This window comes from Balaenoptera ricei, chromosome X (genome assembly GCF_028023285.1).
Source record: "Balaenoptera ricei isolate mBalRic1 chromosome X, mBalRic1.hap2, whole genome shotgun sequence".
NCBI lineage: Eukaryota > Metazoa > Chordata > Mammalia > Artiodactyla > Balaenopteridae > Balaenoptera > Balaenoptera ricei.
This window is the reverse complement of record NC_082660.1, coordinates 55,440,516-55,466,469: the sequence shown is the minus strand read 5'-3', so window position 1 is coordinate 55,466,469 and position 25,954 is coordinate 55,440,516. Positions and strand designations below refer to the sequence as shown.

At 37.6% G+C, this 25,954-nt stretch overlaps 1 protein-coding gene across 2 annotated transcripts in view; it reads left to right on the top strand.

Moving 5' to 3' along the window:
• The window catches only part of ARHGEF9 (Cdc42 guanine nucleotide exchange factor 9), a 228,719-nt gene extending 222,616 nt beyond the window's left edge, over positions 1 to 6,103 (top strand). For both annotated transcript variants that reach the window (XM_059910557.1, XM_059910551.1), the window contains one exon: positions 5,734 to 6,103. In XM_059910557.1, coding sequence (XP_059766540.1) covers positions 5,734 to 5,855 — 122 coding nt within the window. In that variant the 3' untranslated portion in view covers positions 5,856 to 6,103. The remainder of the gene's footprint in view (positions 1 to 5,733) is intronic.
• The last annotated feature ends 19,851 nt before the right edge of the window (positions 6,104 to 25,954 follow it).

The window sequence follows — 25,954 nt, the reverse complement described above, 5'->3', positions numbered from 1 at the left end:
CAACCCCCTTCAAATTGATCTCAGAGTTGCTTACTCTCAGAGAGTTCCTGGGTGCAGCATGGGTTGAGGGGGGTTGGGAGCAAGAATATGGAATGGATTGATACTAGCACATGAATGTGTCACTCTCTATAATCTCCTTGAGAGCCCTGTCTCTTAAGTTTTCTAATCTAGGCTTCCAACAGGTGACTACAACCATAGGTCCTTTTGTCTCTAGTACCAAGAGCAAGGGGGAGGAGGCCTAAGGTCTCTGTTGTGGGCTTTGGCTTACTTCAGTGTTTCAGTCACAGAGACCACCACTCTGCTGCTTGGCCCACTTAACTTTTGGACCCTTTGGGATTTCCTTATTTATGATGACCTGCTTACCCCTGGCTCCCAGAGACTTCTGTCCTGAATAGGATACAGGACTGGTGAGGTAGATCTTGCTTGCCTGGGCCTTTACCTACCAGGCCCAAGATAACAAAATGAGACCTCAGCATTCCACCAAGTCCAACCACCTGCAAGGCAACAGTTCAGCCTGGCCATAGGTAGATTAGACCATCTGGGTTTGAAACACAGTTAGAGGGGGTGTTTGGATGTAAAATTCATGTTCCCTGGAAGCACTGTATTCTGATTCCATCTCTCCCATTTCTCTCTTGAACTGTGAATTCCTTCTCTAGTAGGCCATGAGTGTCACATGGACACTGTTTTCTCATATAGTTGGGGAAGAGGAAAAAAGGAATGGTACATGGCCACAGAGTGGCCCTGTGTTTTTCAGAAGCCTCTATTATTTCTGTTTAGCTCACCAGTGCATCATTTAAGGCAGATTTTTAGGCAAGTTTATGCCCATCTCCGCAACAGCCATGCTGCCAACCAGCTGAATTAGATTCAACTTGCATATCCTGAATACGTAATCTGGGCCAGGTACACGAGAAGATGACTAAAATAAAATATCTACAGTCACTCAGAATTTAGTGAGAACATATAAGCATGGACCATAACAAGGATGGATGTGGGCCTGGAAGCACTCAAAAAATGGAGTGGTTAATTGTGATTGAGGAAGATCTTTGCAATCAGGATAAGTTTAGTTGTGCTGCAGTAACAGATATTTCCCCAAATCTTAATGGCTTTAACATACCAGAGTTTATTTCTTACTCATACAAATCCTGCTGTGAGTCCACGTGACTCTCTGGGGCAGCTATCACCCATGTGATAGTACACAATCTGTGCTGCTTCTGCCTTACTACACCTCCATCTCAAGACATTTCCATAATCACCACAGCTGGAAAGAGAGCCCTAGATTGTTTCTCACTTACAGTTAAATTCTCTAGCCAGAACTGATCACATGGCTTCATCCAGCTTCAAGGGAACAGAAAACTGTAAAAGTCCTATGAACTCAGAAGGGCAGGAGAACTAGATATGGATGAACATTAGAAATCTCTACCAAAGAAGGAAATGTTTGAACTAAGTTTCAGAAGACAGGGAAATTTCTACCATGTTAAGGTTAGAGCAACTGTGAAGTTAAGGGGAACAGTTCACACAAGACAACCCTCCCTTCTGACACCAATTGAAAGTCCAGGGGTCCCAAATAACACCCTTAGTTTCGATAATCCACCAGAAAAACTCACAGGGCAGAGTATAAGAAAGTACCAAACAGGGAGCTTCAGTTTTCCTATCCCTGTGGAGTCAAGACAATGTTACTTTTCAGCATAAATATGTGACAATATTCACGGAGTATTGCCAAGCAGGAAAGCACACCCAAGCTTCTAAAGATTTTTTTGGGCTCCATCACTGCCCCTCTGGCTGATCCCCTTCTCCAGTCTTCTCAGAAGATGAGCTGATACCAGGTAACTCAGAGCCCCCACCCTAAATCACATTGTTGATGTGGCCAAGATCCCAATTCTAAATAACATTGTTAGACTATCAGTTGACCCAAGGCCCCCAGGCAAACAAAAATACTCCTATCAGACATGACATTTCAAGGGCTAAGAGATTACCTCCCAGAAGCTGAGGGCAAGGGTCAGACCCGTCTTTGGGCTAGGATAAATTCTTTACTACACACACGTGGAAAAGGTATGGGACAGGGACTGGGAAGAGGAATAGAGGGTATGCCAAGTGGAGGGAATAGCACAACTAAAATCCTGGTAGATAAGGTCAGATTCTCTGTATATGACTTTGTATTCATTTATTAATCCAACAAATATTTACTTGCATGCTAGAGGTGAACAAATTAGTGTTCCTATCTGCATGGTGCTTGTGGAGTGGTAAATCATACTCAAGTACAAATTCCTTTGTAAGTGTGTATTCCTGGGGAGAGAGATGGGAGCTTCCAAGCTCTGGTAGCAAATCAACCACAAGTATAGCTTCAGCGAGACACCTCCTAGCTGTCCAGCTTCCTGGTCACCAGATTCCATACCCTCTGTCTCCTGTTCAGCCTTAGCTAAGGCAGTCCACATTTATTTCCAGCCCCATACCTATAGGTATATGTACTGTCCCCATTTCATAGGTTAAACAACATGATCAACTGAAAATCCTTTTTATTATTAATAAATACTAGCTAGCACTTATGGAGCACTTGCTAATATGCTAAGCTTTGTGATAGGTTCTCACCATAATCCTAAAGGGTAGGTATAAATATTTTCCCTATTTTACTGATCAGGGTCACAGAGTTAGCACATGAGCTGGGCTTAAAACTCAGACTTGCCCCACCTGAGGTTCTTACAACACTGTGTCATCCATTACTGCAGCAACATGGCAATAGACCAGACACTCAAGAACTGTTGAATATATTAGAACTGAGGATAATATTGATAAGGATGCAAGCTAACATGTTGTAGCAGATGCTGTTGGTGTTCCATCCATCTCCCTTACCATTTCCTTACACACCAACCTGACTTTCAATATCCAGCACCCGTGTCTTTGTTGGAAGGCTTCCCTCAGGCTGATGGAACCCACTTTGTCCAGAATATAGCAGGCCAGAAGTACCTGAGAATTACTGCCTTCCCTGCCCTGGGAATAGCCCTTAATCAATGACTGATGGGGGAAGGGTATAAATGTCCTTGTTCCCTTGCTCCTCAGGGATGATAATTGAAAATTTTGACACTTTTCCCCAGAGTTTCCCCAGGGATTAAGCTTCAGTTGCCCACTGTAGCAGCTGGTTTAATAACACACCCCATATTTGCTGCCTGCATCACTTCCCTAATCCCCTCATATCAGGGGATATGCTTCTTGGGGAGATTCAGCTAATACACATGAATTAGTGCTCAGGGTGTATCGTGTGAAGTGCTACCATTCTCACCGAAGCATTGGTGATTTTATAAGTTAGGAATTGTGTCTGGCTGTATAAAACAGGAACCCTCAAAGCATCCCCTTCTTGGATCAGACTCGATAAGAGACAAATATCTAGGGGAAAAAAGAAATGGTGGCATTTCAGGCAGGACTTGAGAGAGTGACATAGCACCAGGAAGTTTTTCTTGGTACCCCAGAAATCCCATTAGGGAAATGGTGGTGTTGGAATAGCAATGCAGTAAAATTATTTTCAAATTGCAGGTCAAGAAATCAGTTTAGTTGAACATGACCAACATTTTAAAAAATGAAATAATAGAATGGAATAGAATAGAATAGAATAGAATAGAGTATTGTAGATAGAAAATGTATGTAGTGTTTTGAATTTGAAAGGTATGTATACTGGGATGCAATATTAAAGGTATTAAACATTAAAGGTAGGTTGTCACAAAGAATGTTCCAGAAACACCGGTATGGAGACAGACTGCCTGGGTTCAAATCATAGCTCTACTGTTAGTTGGCTGTGTGACCTTGGGTAGTTACTTAACTACTCCATGCCTTAGTTTCCCTATCTGTAAAATAGGGATTCTAATAGTATTATCTATTACTGAAAAATTGTTGATTGCCTTTCTAGTATCCATTTATCCTTTCTTATTTGCAACTCAAACCCCAATTTTGAGGCAACAGTGTGCTCAGTTAAATATTTATTTTTCCAACTTCTCCTGCAGCAAAAGGTAGCCATGTGACCAACACCTAACTAAGGAAATGTTAGAGAAAGTCTGCTGGTAGGGGGCTGGTTTCTGATAAATCTTTTGTCTCCTGATAAAGGGATGAAATACAGCTGGCACCAACACCACTTTTCTTTTCCCTATTTTGAATGCAGATGTGATACCTTGAGATAGGGTGGCCATCTGTGACCATGAAGTAACAAGCATGAGACTAAAGATCTAGACATACTAAGGATGGTAGCAAAAAAAGATAAGAGACTGAGTCCCTGATGACATTAGTAAATTACAGAAATATTCAGCAACCACCTACCTCTGGATTGTTATTATGTGAAGAAAAGAAACGCCAACTGAATTAGATTACAGTTAGATAAGTTTGATGTCACCTGAGGCCAAAAGCATGTCTGATGCTCATAGGAATTTGTTATGATGATAAAATAAGTTAATACATGTAAAGCAACTACAATAGTAGTAGCTCAATAAAATGAAGGCTGTTATTATTATTATTATTATTATTATTATCACACTAAATCACTGTGAGGTTCAGAGAAGGGAAAGAGGGAAGGAGGTTTTCCAGGATCATAGTTTTCCCTTCTCTAAACTGAAGGAGGGTGACTCAAATTTGAGGTGACTCAAATTCCGCTAAATCCCTGTCCAGCTCCCTTTTCCCTGAAAGGAAAGGCAGAATGGTCCAGAGGAACCCTGAAAGTTTCACTCTGTTCTTTTTGGGTTCAGCATGTCCTCTGTGCTCACTGAGACCAGAAACCCAACATAGCTGAGACAGGGAGTCTTTACTGGTCTCTTCTGCTGTCCTCAGTTCTGAGGACTAAAAGGAGCCCAACACAGCAAGTACTCACCTGAATTTTATACCTGCCCAGAGAGAGATTGAGGTCATTCCCTTTACCTGGTAAGGTGTACTTGTCTATAAAATGGAAACCACTCATTGTTTTATAGGTAACCAGACACTCTCCTTCCCCCTGAGGAAACCCCTAATAGAAAGAGCTCATTCTTGTAACACTTAGAAGTTCCTTCTTCATCTTGCCTGCTCCTATCCCTTCCCCTACCCACATAGGTAGAGACACAGGTCCAGAAACCCTGTATCATAGCAATATTAAAAAACCTGGGATAAGTCAGTTCTGCTCTCACTCCAGACCTGGGTACCCCATCTGGGACAGGGCACATGGTCAGAGTAAAGGACACAAGATCATCCATGAGGAATACAGAATAAAATATTAAAACATCTCTATTATTTAAAAAATAAGAAGGAACTTAATTTGTCCCAATAATTAAAATGGATTGTCAGTAGCACATGCTTATAATAAATACACCTATATTGGGAAGTTGTGCTCAGAAATGTTTTACTGATGGGGTAGAGGATCAAAAATGTTTGGAAATGCTGGTCCATATTTCATTAAGATTTACTGAACACTTACCATATACACAAGCCCTATTCTAAGTGCATTACACGTATTAAATCAATTTAATCCTCACAATAGCCCTATAAGAAAAATACCATTATTTAACCATTTTGCATATGAGGTAACTGAGGCACATATTGGTTAAGTAAATTGTCCAAAGTCATACAAGTAGTGAGTGACAGAGTTTGGACTCAAGCCCAAACCATCTGGCTGTAGGGTTTGCACTTTTAACCACTTGGTTAAACTAAAAAGATTAGTCAGTGAAAGCCAAATTCCAAACCTCTGCTATAAAACAAATATGCTAATCTGAAATCATCATTTTTTTTCAGAGCAAGAATTGTTTTATGTCTGTCTGGCCATCTCCTCCTCCAAGAACTCTGGAGCCAAACGGCCTGAGTTCGAATCCCAGCTTCATCATCCACTTCCTAGCTGTGGGACCATAAGCAGATGACATCCCCTCTCTGAGCCTCATTTTCCTCACCTGTCATATGGGAATAAAAGTAGTTAGTAATTACTTTGCAGAATTGTTACAAGGAGTAAATCAGTTTACAGCTAACATGGAAAATACCACAATGCCTAAGACATAGTAAACACTCAAATTGTTAAAAGTGGGGTCTTACAGTTTCTCAAAAAGTTTGACATGCAGTTACCATATCAACATCAATTCCATTCCTAGCGATATACCCAAAAGAAATGAAAACATGTCTACACAAAAACTTGTACATAAATGTTCATAGCAGCTTTATTCATAATTGCCAAAGGTGGAAAAAACCAAATGTCCATCAAGTGATGGATAGATAAACAAAATGTGTTATATCTCTATAACAACAGAATACTATTCAACCATAAAAAGAAATGAAATACTGATATGATACTGACACTGATACTACAATGGGTGAAACATTATGCTATGTGAAAGAAGCCAGACTCAAAAGGATTTTTATGGTTCCATTTATATGAAATGTCAAAAATAAGCAAATCCATAGAGACAGAAAGTGAATTATTGGTTGCCAAGGGCTGGGAAGTAGACGGGAATGACTGCTAATGGATTTCTTTTGGGGTAATAAAAATTATCTAAAATTGATTGTGTTAGTGATTACACAATTCTGTGAATATTCTAAAAAGCACTGAAATGTATACTTCTTAAAGGTTGAAATTTATGTTATGTGAATTATATCACAATAAAGCTGTTACAGATAAAAGGAAGGGGGCCTTAATGCAACATTTTCCTGCTCCTATGCTATTGAAGAATTCCACAACACAGCTCTCCAAATTTGCCTCAAGGAGAAACCCTTGTTCCACTGCCCCCAACCCCATGCCTATATGAAAGAATTTTCTCAAATAAATGACAGTGACCTTCCTCTTTCCTCTGCCTGGCTTCCAGCCTTCTCTCCATCAACCCTCTGTTGTCTTCCCTGCCAGCAGGCGTCCATAGTACCACCCCACTAGGTTTGTCCCCTGGAGAGATGTGAGGGTGGAGAAGGGGCTGCCTAACCTTTCTGTTCAGAAAACAAATTGATGGATCCATGCATTATCCTTTATATATACATTTGGTCTTTTCTAATTAAGTCAATTTAAAAAATGATTATGGCATTTTACAGTGTCCTTTTAAGGTAAAGAATATTTGGCAGATTTCTGTCAAAAAATATGGCTGTTATATATCATGATTTTTTTCCTATTACAGTTACTTCATTTCATTTCCTTCCAAAACTCCGCAAGAAAAAAACAAAACCAAAAACAAATTGCTAAATTTTTCAGTGTGGGAATAGCATTCACGTTGCAAAGTCTGTTTACTGGTTCACGTGATCTATGCATTCACCTCAGAGGCTCTGATTGTTCACACAAAGCAAATTCAAATATCTGGAAAAGTGGGTCCATTGTGAAAACTCATCATGGCCTTCTCTGAGTGGTTTGAGGTTAGCTGATCAGGAGAAGTCCTGCTTTGATGAAGTTATTCAAATCTTCATGTTGTCACTATGGGAAAAACAGCTCCCTCAAAATGTTTTGTTTTGTGAAGAAAACAGATGCCTTGAACATGATATTCACTTCCTTTGGAAGAATACCACATTTTGATAAGTGGAGGTATTTTTTTCTGAAGAACCTACTGCTCTCATATTAATTAAAAGTGATTCAACCAGTGCATAAAGAGATTTTAGTGTCATGGTTAATTTACAAAGCAGCGAACCCAACAGATTGAGTGCTGAGTTAGTAACCTGTGAACTTCGGGTTTCTTTAATATGCTTTTTTTAAAAATTAATTAATTAATTAATTAATTTTAGGCTGCATTGGGTCTTCGTTTCTGTGCAAAGGCTTTCTCTAGTTGCGGCAAGCGGGGGCCACTCTTCATTGTGGTGCGTGGGCCTCTCACTATCGCGGCCTCTCTTGTTGCGGAGCATAGGCTCCAGACGCGCAAGCTCAGTAGTTGTGGCTCACAGGCCCAGTTGCTCCGCGGCATGTGGGATCTTCCCACCAGGGCTTGAACCCTTGTCCCCTGCATTGGCAGGCAGATTCTCAACCACTGCACCACCAGGGAAGCCCCTTTAATATGCTTTTTACTTGTTTGGAAGCAAAAGATGGACTTTTAAGAATAACAAAGAATATAAATCTGCTGATTGAATGTAAAATAGAGGATTGTCATCCACAAAGTCCCACATCATGTCTATATTTTTTAGGCTGATACATTTTTATCAGGTATGTCTAGTATTTGAGTTGAAACCATTTGGCAAATGGGGTCCTTCCACTATTTCTCTTAGAATCACAGATCCTCTATTCCTGGAGGTAGAGGCTTTGTCTGGCCTCAGTCACTGGGGAGGATGTCAGCCCGTCAAGTGGGAATCCAGGAGCTAATGGTAATACATTTACATACAGTTGAACTGGGATATATTAATATTCAGTTTAGCAAAATGATTAAGTTTGTGACTCTGGGGTCACAGAGACCTGGGTTCTAACTCTGGCTGTGCCAGTTGCTACCTGAGTAGGTTACTTAACCTCTTGGTACCTTAGTTTCATCAAAATGGAGATAATAATCTTAGCCACCTTCCAGGATAACTAAGAAGAATTAATTAGATAATTCATCCCAAGTTCTTAGCACAGTACCTGGTATATAAGAAGGGTAAAGAAGAGCAACTGTTGTTATCATTACTGTTATTGCTATTGATATTATTGCTAGAGTTTAAAAATAAATAAATAAAACACTGCAACAAAAATGAAGAATGGCTTTGATGAGCTCACTAGTAGACTGGATACAACTGAAGAAAGGATTTCTGAGGTAGAAGATAATGCAATAGAATCCTCAAAAACTGAAAAGCAAAGAGAACAAAGACTGAAAAGAAAAGAACATTTAGGACTATGGGAAAACTAAAAAAAAAAAAATTTGTAACATTCATGTAATGGGAATATCAGAAAGAGAAGAAAGAAAGAAACAGAAGAAATATTTGAAACAATAATGACTAAAAAATTCCTTAATATCAGACACCAAATTACAGACTCAGGAACCACAGAGGACACCAATTAGGATAAATGCCACAAAACTGCACCGAGCCATACAATTTTGAAATTACAGAAAATCAAAAATAAAGAAAAATCCTGAAAGAAGCTACAGGAAAAATAACACTTCAACTCTAAATGAAAAAGATCAGAATCACATCCAAATTCTCAGAGGCTATATAAGCAAAAAGAGAATAGAGAAATATTTAGTGTTGAGAGAGAGAAAAATAGAAACTGTCAACCTAGAATTCTCTACCCTGAGAAATTATCCTTCAAAAGTGAAGGAGAAATAAAGACTTTTTCAGACATATAAAAAACTGAGGGAATTTGTTGCCAGTAGAACTGACTTGCAAAATAATGTTAAAATAAGTTCTTTAGAGAGAAGAAAAATATATATAGGTCAGAAACTTGGATCTACATGAAGTAAAGAAAGGAATCAAAGAAGTAATAAGTGAAGGTAAAATAAAAATTTTATTTTTCTTACTCTTAATTGATCTAACAGAAGCAGCTTGCTGAAAAAAATAACAATATATTTGATTATGTGTTCTTGTGTATGTTTATAATAAGTGAAACAAATGACAGCAATGATACAAGGAATAAGAGGGAGGAATTAGAATTATTTTGGTGTTGTAAGGTACACACACTGCCCATGAGGTGGTAATAGTGTTATTTGAAATTGAACTTGGATTAGGTGTAGTGTATAATGCAAATTCTATGGCAATCACTAAGAAAAGTTAAAAAAAAATAAGTATAACATACACTAAGAAAGTAGAAAAATGGAATCATATAAAATGATCAGTTTAAAACCATAAGATGAAGAAAAGGAGGGGAAAAAAAAACATAGGTTCAAACTATAAAGGCAACAATTAGAAAACAGTAAAGAATATTAAGGAATTAATCCAACTATATCAATAACCTTTTTGAACATCAATCGTTTAAGTACACCATGAAGAGATCAAGATGGCAGAGTAGGAGAATGCTGGGCTCACCTCCCTCATGAATACATCAAAAGTGCAACTACATGTAGAACAACTCTCACTGAAGTCAACCTGGGGACTAGCAGGCCAGCTCTTCTACAACCAAGGCTATAATGAAAGACCCACATGGAGTCTGATGGGAAGGGTGAAGAAGCAATCTGGTCAGGACCTGCACTCCTCACAGAGGATACAGAAGAGGAGGAGGATATCACAGGCTTGGGGATTCTCCCTGGAGAGCAAGAGGTTCAAGCCACATATTGAGCACCTCAGCCCTGAGATGCTCTGATGGGAAAGATGAGCCCCCTTAGCTGGTGTGAAAACCAGTGGGGCTTACCAGAGGTCTGTAAGAAAGTTAACTTCCACCCTGAAAGAATTAACACACAGACTTGCTTACTCTCGGCCATAACATGGGGGCAGCAAATTGAAAACTGTCTGGGGCTCTGGCTAGCCTGCCAGGACCACCCAGCACACCCCCTCTGACTGCACCAGCCTCCTGCTCCAGGCCCTCTTGCTCTGGTGCTGCTCCCCACTAAGGCAGTGGCTTCCATTGCCAATGAGACAGTGCATATATGGATGGAATGTAGCTGGCTTGGACCTGACTAGGGTGGAAGCAGCCATTGCCAGTACTCACATTGGTGCACACACTTGGAAGGGAGCGAGGCTAGCTAAAGGGTGGAGACCACAACTGCCAGATCACACAACCCTGCACACTCTCAGAAGGGAGTGAGACTAGATCCAGGTTGGAAACTTCCATATTCAGAGCACACATCCCTGTGTACATATGGGAGAGGGTGGGGCCAGCTCAGTGAAATAGCAACAACTTCTCCAACCCTGACCCAGTCTCTAACCAAGGTGCAAACACCTGGAAAAAAGTGAAACCAGCACAGGTGCAGCCCCAAGCCCTCAGGCCTCAGCAATATCACAAAATAAAGAGGAGACTGCCATTCAGCCAGGAGAAACCAAAATTCCTTAAGGCTCTTGCTCCAGCCCCATGGACCAAGACCACACTCCTGATGGGGGGGGTGATGGTTAATTAGCATAGAAGAAAGATTGGTTTGCATCTGGCTCTGGCACTAGCACCTCCATCTCCAGCCCTTCCTCCTACTAAGGAAGTGTCTGCCAACACACCTTGGAGGAAGACATGGCACATGCTCACATGCAGACTGCATAGGGATGCTCCTACACAAGGACATATTCAAGAGTGGGATGGATAGGTAACTGTTTCACCTAATTTCATAGAGATAGAGAAAATTAAACAAAATGAGAAGACAAAGAAATATGTTTCAAGTTAAGGGACAAGAAAAGAACTGAAAAAAAAAACCCTAATAAAACAGAAATAAATAAGTTGACTGATAAAGAGTTCAAAGCAATAGTAGTAAGAATGCCAACTGAACTAAGGAAAAGAATAGATAATCTCAGTGAGAATTTTAACAAAGATCTAGAAAATATAAAAAAGAAACAGTCAGAGCTGAAGAATACAATAAGTGAAAAGAAAAAATACACCAGATTGATAGCAGCAGATTAGGTGATAAACAAGAAAGCATAAGTGATCTGGAAGATACAATGAAGTAAATCACACAATCTGAACAGCAAAAAAAAGAAAACAAATAATTTTTTTTAAAAAAATTAGAATAGTTTAAGGAAATCTGGGACAATATCAAGCATACTAACATTGCACTATAGGGGTCCCAGAAGCAGAAGAGAAGGAGAAAAGAGTAGAAAATGTGTTTGAAGAAATTATGGCTGAAAACTTCCTGAACCTGAAGAAGGAAACAAATATCCAGAAATAGGAAGCACAGAAAGTTGTAAACAAGATGAACCCAAAGAGACCCACACCAAGATATATCATTAAAAAAATGGCAAAAGTTAAAGAGAGAATTTTAAAGACAGCAAGAGAAAAAACAAATCACATACAAGAAAAAACCCCATAAGGCTATCAGCTGATTTTTCAGCAGAAACTTTGCAAGCCAGGAGAAACTGGTGTGTTTTATTTAAAGCACTGAAAGGGAAAAAACTAAAAGTTAGGATACTCTACCCAGCAAGATTATCATTCGGAATTGAAGGAGAGATTTAAAAAAAAAACAACTCAGGCTAGCAAAACTTAAGAGTTCGTCCTTACTAAAGCAACCTTACATGAAGTGTTAAAGGGTCTTCTTTAAGTGAAAAGTGCTACAACAAGCAATAAGAAATTACAGGTAAAATTGTAGCAAAAATCCCACTGGTAAAGGCAAATACATAGGAAAGGCTGTGAATCAACCACTTAAATAAGATCATAAGAAGGTTAAAAGACAAAAATTGTAAAAGCAACTATAACTAAAATAAACACTTAAGGGGCAGACATAAAGATGTAAAGTATAACATAAAAACCACAAAAGTTAGGGGGGAGTAAAAAACATAGAGCTTTTAGAATGTGTTTGAACTTAAATGACTATAAATTTAAAAGAGTAGATATAGCTTTAGGTCAACATACATGAACTTTATGGTAACCACAAATCAAAAACCTACAATAGATATACAAAAACTAGAGAGAAAGGAACACAAACATAACACTAAAGAAAATAATCAAACCGCAAAGGGATAGATTAAAAGAAGAAAAGAAAAAAAGAACTACACAAACACCCAGAAAACAAATAACAAAAGGGCAATAAGTACATACATATCAATAACTGCATTAAATGTGAATGAACAAAATGCCCAACCAAAAGACGTAGGGTGGATGACCATATGTCTCTTGTAGGCAACATATGGATAGATGACCCATCCATATGTTGTCTACAAGAGATGTAATTCAGATCTAAAGATACAGACAGACTGAAAGTGAGGGGATAGAAAATGATATTCCATGCAAATGGAAATGAAAAACAAGTGCAAAGTAGCATTGAAAAGAAAGCCTATAACAAAAAACAAAGGACATTATGTAATGATAAAGGGATCAATACAAGAAGTGGCTATAACATTCATTAACATGTATGTGTCTACTATAGCAGAACCTAAATATATAAAGCAAATATTAACAGACATAAAGGGAGAAATTGTCAATAATACAATAATAGTAGGAAACTTTAACACCTCACTGGCATCAAAGGACAGATAATCCAGACAGAAAATGAATAAGGCAACAATGGTCTTAAATGACACAATAGACCAGTTGGACATAATAGATATCTACAGGACATTGCATTCAAAAACAGCAGAAAACACATTCTTTTCAAGTTAACATGGAACATTTTTCAGGACAGATTATATGCTAGTCCAAAAAAATACAAGTCTCAACAAATTTAAGGGCATAAAAATTATATCAAGCATTTTTTCCAACCACAGTGGAATAAAACTAGAAATAAATTACAGGAAGAAAAATGGAAAAAAATAAACATGTGGAGAACAAACAGCATGCTACTAACAAACCAATAGGTCAACAAAGAAATCATAGAGGAAATCAGAAAATAACTTGGGGCCAACGAAAATAAAAGTGCAACTTTCCAAAATCTATGTGACATAACACAAGTACTTCTAAGAGGGAAGTTTGTAGTGAGGCAGGCCTACCTCAAGAAACAAGAAAAATCTCAAGCAACCGAAACTACCAATTAAAGGAATGAGAAAAAGAAAAACAAAGATCATATTCAGCAGAAGGATAGAATTAATAAATATGAGAGGGAAAATAAACAAAATAGAGACCCTACAAAAATAGAAAAGATCAATGAAACCAAAGAATGGTATCTTTAAAAAAATAAACATTATTGATAAGCCTTTAACTGGGCTCATTAAGAAAATAAGAGAAAGGGCTGAAATAAACAAAATAAGAAATGAAATAAGAGAAATTATGGACAATATCACAGAAATACAAACAATCACAAGAGAATACTATGAACAGTTAAATGCAGACAAATTGGACAACCTAGGAGAAATGGATGCACGTCTAGAAACAAACAATCTTCCAATACTGAATAAGGAAGTAATAGACAATCTGGGCAAACCAATTACTGCTACTGAAATTGAATCAGCAATTTAAAAACTCCCCAAAAACAAAAGTCCAGGAATAGATAGATTCACAGGTGAATTCTACCAAACATATTAAGAAGAGTGGATTTCTATACTTCTCAAAATATTCCAAAAAATTGAAGAGGAGGGAACACTCCCAAATTCATTCTATGAGGCCACCCTTACTCTGATACCAAAATCAGACAAAGACACTACAAAGCAAGAAAATTACAGGCCAATATCCCTGATGAATATAGATGCAAACATCTTAAACAAAATATTAGCAAACCAAATTCAATAATATATAAAAAGGATCATACACCATGACCAAGTGGGATTTATTCCAGGGATGCAAGGATGGCTCAATATCCACAATTCAATAATTGTGATATATCACATTAACAAAACAAAGGATAAGAATCACATGGCCATCTCAGTAGATACAGAAAGAGCATTTAACAAAATCAAACACCTGTTCATGATAAAACTTTCAACAAAGTTAGTATAGAGAGAATATATCTCAGCATAATAAAGGTCACTTATGCTAAACTGCAACTAACATCATACTCAATGGTGAAAACCTGAAAACTATTCCTCTAAAATCAGAACCAAGACAAAGATGCCCACTCTCACCACTTCCATTTAACATAGTATTGGAAGTCCTAGCTACAGCAATCATACAAAAAAAAAATGAAAAGTATCAGAATTGGATGGAATATGTAAACTGTTATATTTACAGATGACATGATGCTATATATAGAAAACTCTAGCATTTCCACCAAAACTCTATTAGAACTGATCCATGAATTCACTAAAGTGGCAGGATAGATTATTAATATACAGAACTCTGTTGCTTTTCTGTGCACTAATAATGAACTATCATAAAGAGAAAGCACAGGAAAAAATCCCATTTACAATCATATCAATAAGAATATTATACCTAGGAATAAACTTAACAAAAGAGGTGTAAGACCTATATTCTCAAATATATAAGACACTGATGAAAGAAACTGATGATACAGAAAAATGGAAAGATATCTTGTGTTCATGGATTGGAAGAGTTAATATTGTTAAAATGTACATACTTGCAAAACAATTTACATATTAATTAAATCCCTATCAAAATACCCATGACATTTTTCATAGAACTAGAACAAATAATCCTAAAATTTATATGGAACTACAAAAGATCATGAATAGCCAAGCAGTCTTGAGGAAAAAAACGAAGCTGGAGGTATCACAGTCCCTGACTTCACACTATACCATACATCTGCAGTAATCAAAACACTATGTTACTTGCAAAAAAAAAAAATAAAAAAAGACACACGGATCAATGGAACAGGATAGACAGCCCAGAAAAAAACCCACGCATATGGTCAATTAATCTATAACAAAGGAGACACTGGGCAAAGACAGTTTTTTCAATAAGTGGTGCTGGAAAAACTGAACAGCTACATGTAAAAGAATAAAATTAGAAAAATTTCTCTCACCATATACAAAAATAAATTCAAAATGGATTAAAGACCTAAATGTAAGACCAGAAACCATAATACTCCTAGAATAAAACATAGTCAGTACACTTTTTGACATGTCTTAGCAATATTTTTTTGGATCTGTCTTCTTAAGTAAGTGAAACAAAAGGAAAAATAATCAAATGGGACCTAATTAAACTTAAAAGGTTTTGCACAGCAAAGGAAATCATTGAGAAAACAAAAAGCCAACCTATGGAATAGGAGAAAATATTTGCAAATTATGTGAACAATAATTGCTTAATATCAAAGATATTTAAACAGCTCATACAACTCAATATCAAAAAACTAAAAAACCCAGTTAAAAAAGGGGCAGAAGACCTGAATAGATATTTTCCAAAGAACACATACAGATGGCTAACAGCCACATGAAAATATGCTCAACATCTTTAATTGCCAGAGTAATGAAAATCAAAACTACAATGAGATATCACCTCACATCGGTCAGAATGGCTATTTTCAAAAAGACCACAGATAAGAAATGTTGGAAACTATGTGGAGAAAAGGGAACCCTAGTTCAGTGGTGGTGGGTTGAAAATTCGTACAGCCACCATAGAAATGGTATGGATATTCCTCAAAAAATGAAAAATAGAACTACCATATGATACCACAATTTCATTCCTGTGTATATATCCAAAGAAAACAAAAACACTAATTTGACAAGATATATGTACCCCAATGTCCATAGTAGCATTATTTGCAATAGTCGAGTTATGAAAGCACCCTGTGTCCCTCAACAGATAAATGGATAAATAAGATGTGGTATATATATACAATGGAAATTTACTCAGCCATAAAAATGAATGAACTTTTGTTATTTGCAACAACGTGGATGGATCTGGGGGTTATTATGCTTGTTAAGTAATTCAGACAGAGAAAGTCAAATACTGTATGTTTTCACTTATATGTGGAATCTAAAAAATAAAACAAAAGAATAAATATAACAAAACAGAAACAGACTCATACATACAGAAAACAAACTAGTGGTTACCAGTGGGGAGTGGGGTGGGGAGAATTGCAAGAAAAGGGAAGGTGATTAAGATGTAAAAAACACTAGGTATAAAATAAGTAAGAAACAAGTATGTAATATAAAGCACAGAAAATATAACCAATATTTTATAACAAATTTAAATGGAGTATAATCTATAAAAATATTGAATTACTAAACTATACATCTGAAATTAATATAACATTATAAATAACTATTCTCCAATAGAAAAATAAAATATAATAACATAAATTTCTCCAGAGAGAGTTTTAAAAATACATGCATAAAATTATTACATCAAATATTTAACATATGCATTCAATATTCATTAACTTCTTTATTTTGACTCTATAATTTCATAAGTAGGTGCACAAATTTGATCAGCTTTAAAACACATGGCAAGAAATTTTTACTAAGTATGGTTATTTTTTTTTAAATTGGAGTATAGTTGTTTACAAGGTTGTGTTAGTTTCTGCTGTACAGCAAAGTAGAGTTCCCTGTGCTATACAGCAGGTTCACATTAGTTATCTACTTTATACATATTAGTGTATATACGTCAACTCCAATCTCCCAATTCATCCCACCTCCCTTTCCCCCCTTGGTGTCCATACTTTTGTTCCCTACAACTGTGTCTCTATTTCTGCCTTGAAAAGTGGTTCATCTGTACCATTATGCTAGATTCCACATATATGCATTAATATATGGTATTGGTTTTTCTCTTTCTGACTTATTTCACTCTGTATGACAGTCTCTAGGTCCATCCACGTCTCTACAAATAACCCAATTTCATCCCCTTTTTCTGGCTGAGTAATATTCCATAGTATACATGTACCACATCTTTATCCATTCGTGTGTCGATGGGCATTTAGGTTGCTTCCATGACCCATCTATTGTAAATAGGGCTGCAATGAACATAGGGATCCATGTGTCTTTTCGAATTATGGTTTTCTCAGGGTATATGCTCAGCAGCAGGGCTCCTGTGTCATATGGTAATTCTATTTTTAGTTTTTTAAGGAACATCCATACTGTTCTACATAGTGGCTATGTCAATTTACATTCCTACCAAAAGTGCAAGAGGGTTCCATTTTCTCCACACCCTCTCCAGCATTTATCTAGATTTTTTTGATGATGGCCATTTTGACTGGTGTGAGATGATACCTCATTGTAGTTTTGATTTGCATTTCTCTAATAATTAGTAATGTTGCTCATCTTTTCATGTGCCTCTTGGACATCTGTATGTCTTCTTTGGAGAAATGTCTATTTAGGTCTTCTGCCCATTTTTGGATTGGGTTGTTACTTTTTTTGATACTGAGTTGCATGAGCTGTTTGTATATTTTGGAGGTTAATTCTTTGTCAGTTGCTTCATTTGCAAATATTTTCTCCCATTCTGAAGGTTGTCTTTTCGTCTTATTTATGGTTTCCTTTGCTGTGCAAAAGCTTTTAAGTTTCATTATGTCCCATTTGTTTAATTTGTTTTTTATTTCCATTTCTCTAGGAGGTGGGTCAAAACAGATCTTGCTGAGATTTATGTCAAATAGTGTTATTCCTATGTTTTCCTCTAAGAGTTTTATAATATCTGGTCTTACATTTAGGTCTTTAATCCATTTTGAATTGATTTTGTGTACAGAGTTAGGGAGTGTTCTAATTTCATTCTTTTACATGTAACTGTCCAGTTTTCCCAGCACCACTTATTGAAGAGGCTGTCTTTTCTCTATTGTTTACCCTTGCCTCCTTTGTCATAGATTAGTTGACCGTAGGTGCGTAGGTTTATCTCTGAGCTTTCTATCCTGTTCCATTTATCAATATTTCTGTTTTTGTGCCGGTACCATACTGACTTGTTTACTGTAGCTTTGTAGTATACTCTGAAGTCACAGAGCCTGATTCCTCCAGCTCCGTTTTATATTCTCAAGACTGCTTAGGCTATTCTGGGTCTTTGGTGTCTCCATACAAATTTTAAGATTTTTTGTTCTAGTTCTGTGAAAAATGCCATTGGTAATTTGATAGAGATGGCACTGAATATGTAGATTGCTTTGGGTAGTAAAGTAATTTTTTGCAATATTGATTCTTCCAATCCAAGAACACGGTTATATCTCTCCATCTGTTTGTGTCATGTTTGATTGCTTTCAACAGTGTTTTATAGTTTTCTGAGTACAGGACTTTTACCTACTTAGGTAGGTTTATTCCTAAGTATTTTATTCTTTTTGTTGCAATGGTGAATGGGATTGTTTCCTTAATTGCTCTTTCTGATCTTTCATTGTTAGTGTATAGGAATGCAAGAGATTTCTGTGCATTAATTTTGTATCCTGCAACTTTACCAAATTCATTGATTAGCTCTAGTCATTTTCTGGTGGTATCTTTAGGATTTTATATGTATAGTATCATGTCATCTGCAAAGAGTAACAGTTTTACTTCTTCTTTTCCAAATTGGATTCCTTTGATCTCTTTTTCTTCTCTGATTGCCACAGCTAGGACTTCCAAAACTGTATTAAATAATAGTGGTGAGAATGGACATCCTTTTCTTGTTTCTGATCTTAGAGGAAATGCTTTTACTTTTTCACCATTGAGAACGATGTTTGCTGCAGGTTTGTTGTATATGGCCTTTATTGTGTTGAGGTAGGTTCCCTCTATGCCCACATTCTGGAGTGTTTTTATCATAAATGGGTATTGAATTTTGTCAAAAGATTTTTGGCATCTATTGACATGATAATATTGTTTTTATTCTTCAATTTGTGAATGTGCTGTATCACATTGATTGATTTGCATATATTGAAGAATCCTTGCATCACTGGGATAAATCACACTTGATCATGGTATATGATCCTTTTAACGTGTTGCTGGATTCTGTTTGCTAGTGTTCTGTTTAGGATAGTTACGTTTATATTCATCATTGATATTGGTCTGTAAATCTTTTTTTGTGATATCTTTATCTGCTTTTGGTATCAGGGTGATGGTGGCCTCGTAGAATGAGTATGGGAGTGCTCCTTCCCCTGTAATTTTTTGGAAGAGTTTGAGAAGGATAGGTCAGCTCTTCTCTAAATGTCTGATAGAATTCACCTCTGAAACCATCCGGTCCTGGACTTTTGTTTGTTGGAAGATTTTTTCAACACCGTTTCAATTTCAGTGCTTATGATTGGTCTGTTCATATATTCTATTTCTTCCTGGTTCAGTCTTGGAATGTTATACCTTTCTAAGAATTTGTCGATTTCTTCCAGGTTGTCCATTTTATTGGCATATAGTTGCTTGTGTAGTCTCTTAGGATCTTTGCATTTCTGCAGTGTCCATTTAACTTCTCCTTTTTCATTTCTAATGTCATTAATTTGAGTCCTCTCCCTCTTTTTTATGATGAGTCTGGCTAAAATTTTATCAATTTTGTTTATCTTTTCAAAGAACCAGCTTTTAGTTTTATTGATCTTTGCTATTGTTTTCTTTGTTTCTATTTCATTTATTTCTGCTATGATCTTTATGATTTCTTTCTTCTAACTTTAGGATTGTCTGTTCTTCTTTCTCTAGTTGCTTTAGGTGTAAGGTTAGGTTGTTTATTTGAAGTACCTCTCGTTTCATGAGGTAGTTTATTGTTATAAACTTCACTCTTGGAACTGCTTTTGCTGCATCCCATAGGTTTTGGGTCATCGTGTGTTCATTGTCATTTGTCCCTAGGTATTTTTTTATTTCCTCTTTTATATCTTCAGTTATGCATTGGTTGCTTAATAACATATTGTTTAGCCTCCAAGTGTTTGTTTTTTACAGTTTTTTTTTCTGTAATTTATTTCTAATCCCATAACATTGTGGTAAGAATAGATGCTTGATACATTTCAATTTTCTTAAACTTACCAAGTCTTGATTTGTGAGCCAAGATGTGATCTGTCCTGGAGAGCATTCTGTTTGCACTTGAGAAGAAAGTGTATTCTGCTGTTTTCGGATGGAATGTCCTATAAATATCAATTAAATCTATCTGGTCTATTGTGTCATTTAAACCTGTGTTTCCTTATTAATTTTCTGTCTGGATGGTCAGTCCATTGGTGTAAGTGAGGTGTTAAACTCCCCAGGAATTACTGTGTTTCTGTCAACTTCCCCTTTTTATAACTGTTAGCATTTGCCTTATGTATTGTGGTGCTCCTATGTTGGGTGCATATATATTTATATTTGTGATAGCTTCTTCTTGGATTGATCCCTTGATCATTATGTAGTGGCCTTACTTGTCTCTTGCAATAGTCTTAAAGTCTACTTCATCTGTTATGAGTATTGCTGCTCCAGCTTTCTTCTGACTTCCATTTGCATGGAATATCTCTTTCCATCCCCCCACTTTCAGTCTGTATGTGTTCCTAGGTCTGAAATGGGTCTTTTGTAGACAGCATATATACAGGTCTTGTTTTTGTGTCCATTCAGCCAGTCTGTGTCATTTGGTTGGAGCATTTAATCCATTCACATTTAAGGTAATTATCGATATATGTGTTCCTTTTACCATTTTCTTAATTGTTTTGGGTTTGTTTTTGTAGGTCTTTTTCTTCTCTTGTGTTTAATATGTAGAGAACTTCCTTTAGCATTTGTTGTAGAGCTTGTTTGTTGGTGCTGAATTCTCTTAGCTTTTGCTTGTCTGTAAAGCTTTTGATTTCTCTGTCTTATCTGAATGAGATCCTTGTTGGGTACAGTAATCTTGGTTGTAGATTTTCCCTTTCATCACTTTAAATATATCCTGCCACTCCCTTCTGTCCTGCAGAATTTCTGCTGAAAAATCAGCCGATAACCTTAGGGGGATTTCCTTGTATGTTATTTGTTGATCTTCCCTTGCTGCTTTTAATATTTTTCCTTTGCATTTAATTTTTGATAGTTTGATTAATATGTGTCTTGGCATGTTTCTCCTTGGACTTACCCTGTATGGGACTCTCTGTGCTTCCTGAACTTAACTATTTCCTTTCCCTTGTTAGGGAAGTTTCGGACTACAATCTCTTCATATATTTTCTCAGACACTTTCTCTTTCTCTTCTTCTTCTGGGACCCCTATAATTCAAATGTTGGTGGGTTTAATGTTGTCCCAGAGGTCTCTGAGACTGTCCTCAATTCTTTTCATTCTTTTTTCTTTATTCTGCTTTGTGGTAGTTATTTAGTTATTTTTACCATTCTATCTTCTGGCTCACTTATCCATTCTTCTGCTTCAGTTTTTCTGCTATTGATTCCTTTTAGAGTATTTGTAATTTGAGTTATTGTGTTGTTCATCACTGTTTATTTGTTCTTTAGTTCTTCTATGTCCTTGTTAGACGTGTCTTGTATTTCCTCCATTCTTTTTCCAAGATTTTGGATCATCTTTACTATCATTACTTTGAATTCTTTTTCAGGTAGACTGCATATTTCCTCTTCATTTGCTTCATCTTGTGGGTTTTTACTTTGCTCCTTCATCTGCAGCATATTTCTCTGTCTTCTCATTTTGTTTAACTTACTGTGTTTGGGGTCTCACTTCCGCAAGCTGCAGGGTCATAGTTCCTCTTACTACTGGTGTCTGCCCCCAGTGGGTGAGGTTGGTCTTGTGACTTGTTTATGCTTCTTGATGGGGGAAGATTGGTGCCTGTTTTGCAGTGGGTGGACCTGGATCTTCTCCCTCTGATGGGCAGGGCATCCGATGGTGTGTTTTGAGGTTTCTGTGAGGCAACCTCACAGAGGTTGAGACAAACTGTCTGTTAATGGGTGGGGTTATTTTCCTGTCTTGCTATTTGTTTGCCATGAAGTGTCCAGCACTGGAGCTTGCTGGCCTTTTGGTGGAGCCAGGACTTGGTATTGAGATGGAGACCTCTGGGAGTGGTCTCACTGATTAACATTCCCTGAGGCTGGAACTTCTCTGGAGGTCAAACGTCCTGGAATTGGCTCTCCCACCTCAGAGGCTCAGATCCAACCCCTGGCCAGAGCACCAAGACCCTGCAAGCCACATGGTACAGAAGAAAAGGGGAAAGAAAAAAGGAAACATACAGACAAACAAAACCTCAAGATGAATAGTAAAAGCAAAACCAAAGAGACAAAAACACAAAAAGTAACACACACACACACAAAGAGAGAAAACAAAAAAGAGAGCAGCCAAACAAATAAACAAACCCCAAAATGAAAACAAACACTAAAAACTAAACTAACAACAACAAAAAAACCAAAAATCAAAGGCAGAAAGCAAACTAAAAAAAGGTAAAGAAAGCATAAAACAAACACACAATAATGATCAAACAAAAGATAAAAACAAAAGAAAGAGGAAAACACAAAACACCAGAAAAGTAAAGTAAAAATAGAAAATATAGTTTAAAAAGATTTAAAATAGTAAAACAAAGGGGAAAAAAAACTAAAACAAGGACAAAACACAATACAACAAAAATATAGACCTAAATAGACATTTCTCCAAAGAATATATACAGGTTGCCAACAAACACATGAAAGGATGCTCAACATCACTAATCATTAGAGAAATGCAAATCAAAACCACAATGAGGTATCACCTCACCCTGGTCAGAATGACCATCATCAAAAAATCTACAAACAATAAATGCTGAAGAGGGTGTGGAGAAAGGGAACACTTTGACACTGTTGGTGGGAATGTAAATTAATGCAGCCACTATGGAGAACAGTATGGAGGTTCCTTAAAAACCTAAAAATAGAACTACCATATGACCCAGCAATCCCACTACTGGGCATATACCTTGAGAAAACCATAATTCAATAAGAGACATGTACTATAATGTTCAGTGCAGCACTCTTTACAGTAGCCAGGACATGGAAGCAACCTAAGTGTCCATTGACAGAGGAATGGGTAAAGAAAATATGGCACATATATACAATGGAATATCACTTAGCTGTAAAAAGAAATGAAATTAAGTTATTTGTAGTGAGGTGGATGGACCTAGAGTCTGTCATACAGAGTGAAGTAAGTCAGAAAGAGAAAAACAAAACCATATGCTAACACATATATATGGAACCTAAAAAAATATGGTTCTGATGAACCCGGGGCAGGACAGGAATAAAGAGGCAGATGTAGAGAATGGACTTGAGGACACAGGAAATGGGAAGTGTAAGCTGGGACAAGAGAGAGTAGCATTGACATATATACACTGCCAAATGTAAAATAGATAGCTAGTGGGAAGCAGCTGTATAGCACAGGGAGATCAGGTCTGTGCTTTGTGACCACCTAGAGGGGTGGGATAGGGAGGGTGGGATGGAGGCACAAAAGAGAGGTGGCATGGGGATATATGTATATGTATATCTGGTTCACTTTGTCATACACCAGAAACTAACATAACATTGTAAAGCAATTATACTCCAATAAAGATGTTAAAAAATAAGAAATAGAAAAAAATAAAATAAAAATTATGTTAAAATAAGTATAAAAAGAAAATAAAAATAAATAAAAATTAAAAGAATAATGAAAAAAGAACAACAATAGAACAAAATGAAACAAAAAATACTACTAATAATATTTTCCTTGGGCCTCAGCTGTCAGTGTCCTTGCCACCACAGTGAGCCACAGCCAATCTCTGCCTACCACGGAAGTCCTCCAATACTTCTAGGTAGGTCCCTGGACCTGCTGTGGCACTGTATGGCCAGCTCCTTCTCTGACCTGGCCTTATTCCTGTGTGTACTTTCCTCCAAAGTCCACACTGTCCACAGTCCCCAAAGTCCACAGCCTCAGTTGTGAGAACATGTTGTGTATTCAGATTTTCTACAGATGCAGTGTTTACCAAGTTGATTGTGGGGATTTAATCTGCTGTTCCTGTGGCTGCATGGAAAGTTTTCCCTTCCTCTTCTTTGGTAGCACCACCACTGGGGTTCAGCTTTGATTTTGGCCCCATCTTTGTGACTGGGCCACCTTCAGACATCTGTTTCCCACCCAGGCAAGAGGGGCAGAAAGCAGCAGCTGATTAGGGCTCACTTGCTCACTCAGGCCGGGGAGAGGAAGGGATACTGCCATCACAACTGGGATGTGCAGGGAATGCTTTCAGTGGCAGAGGCCGGCAGGAAGTTGCAACTTTCTGAGGTGCACCAGATGCTCTCCTGGGGAAGTTGGCCCCAGATCGTGTGGCGTGACACTTGGCAGTGGTGGGCTGCACAGGCTCCCGGGAAGTTGTGCACAGTGACCTGCATTTTCTCACTGGACCCTTGGTGGCAGTGGCGGCAGTGGTAGCCTTCTACACCTGCCCCTGGTGTTCAAGATAGCAGCCATGTCTCGTGCCTATCCCCAGAGCTTGTGCAGGTAGCACCCTGTCGCCTGTGAGCACACAGAGAAAGAAGCTCCTATGGCGGGCCTGCCCCTCTCCTCGTGCATCCCTCAATTATGGTCCCTTGCCACTCCAGCCGGCCCAGGTCTCTTCCCGGACTCTGTCAGCTATGGCACACCAGTCCCCCCACCCCCAGGCTTTCTTCACACAGCTAACCCCAGTCCTCTCTCTGTGGTCTGACCTCTCAAGCCCGAGCCTCAGCACCCAGCCCCACCTGCTCCAGTGGACAGACAAGCATCTCAGACTGGGGAGTGTTGGTCGGCATCATTCCAATCCTCTGTGTGGGATTCTCTCTGCTTTGCCCTCCACACCCCTGCTGCTGTGCCCTCCTCTGAGACTCCCCTGTCCCCACCAATGAGAGGACTTCTTACTGTGTGGATAATTTTCCTCCTTCACAGCTCCCTCCCAGAGGCACACATCCTGTCTCAATTCCTTTGTCTCTCTTTTTTTTTCTTTTTCTTTTTGCCCTGTCCAGTTATGTTGAGATTTCCTTGTCTTTTGGGAAGTCTGGGGTCTTCTGCCAGCGTTCAGTAGGTGTTCTGTAGGAGTTGTTCCACATGTAAATATATTTCTGATGTATCTGTGGGGAGAAGGTGATCTCCAGGTCTTACTCTTCCGCCATCTTGAAGGTTACCCTGGTGATTGTTGTTAGTTAGACTTATTGTCTAGTTATCATTATGTTATGTAACTGAAATTAATATAATGTTATATGACAATTATATCTCAATAAAAAATTAAAAATAAATAAATAAATACACCAATTAAATGACAGAGATTGTCCAGGTGGGTCAAAAATCTAGTTCCAAGTATATATTTTCTACAATAAACTTACTTTAAATGTAAAGACACATATAGATTAAAAATAAATAAACAGTAATAAGTATATTATGCTAACACTAATCAGATGCTAGCAAAAGTAGCAATATTAATTTTAGACAGAACCAACTTCAATGCAAGGAAATTTATCAAGGATAAAGAAGGACATGTCATAATGATATGGGATAAATTCTTCAAAAAGTCATATCAATCCTTATTATGTATGCACCACAAAAGAGAGAATCAAAATGCATGAGGCAATAATTGATAGAACTTTAAGGAGACCTAGATGAATCCACTATCATACTTAGAGAATTTACTAACATACTACACATCCATCAGGCATAGTATCAGTAAGGGCATAGCTGTACTCAATGACATCATCACTCAACTATATATAATGGACATCTATAGACTACTTCATCTAAAAATAACAGCATACACATTATTCTCAAGTTCACATAGAACATTTGCCAAAATAGATCACATTCTTGGCCATAAGATGCGCCTTAAGTGATGTCAGAATCATTGTAG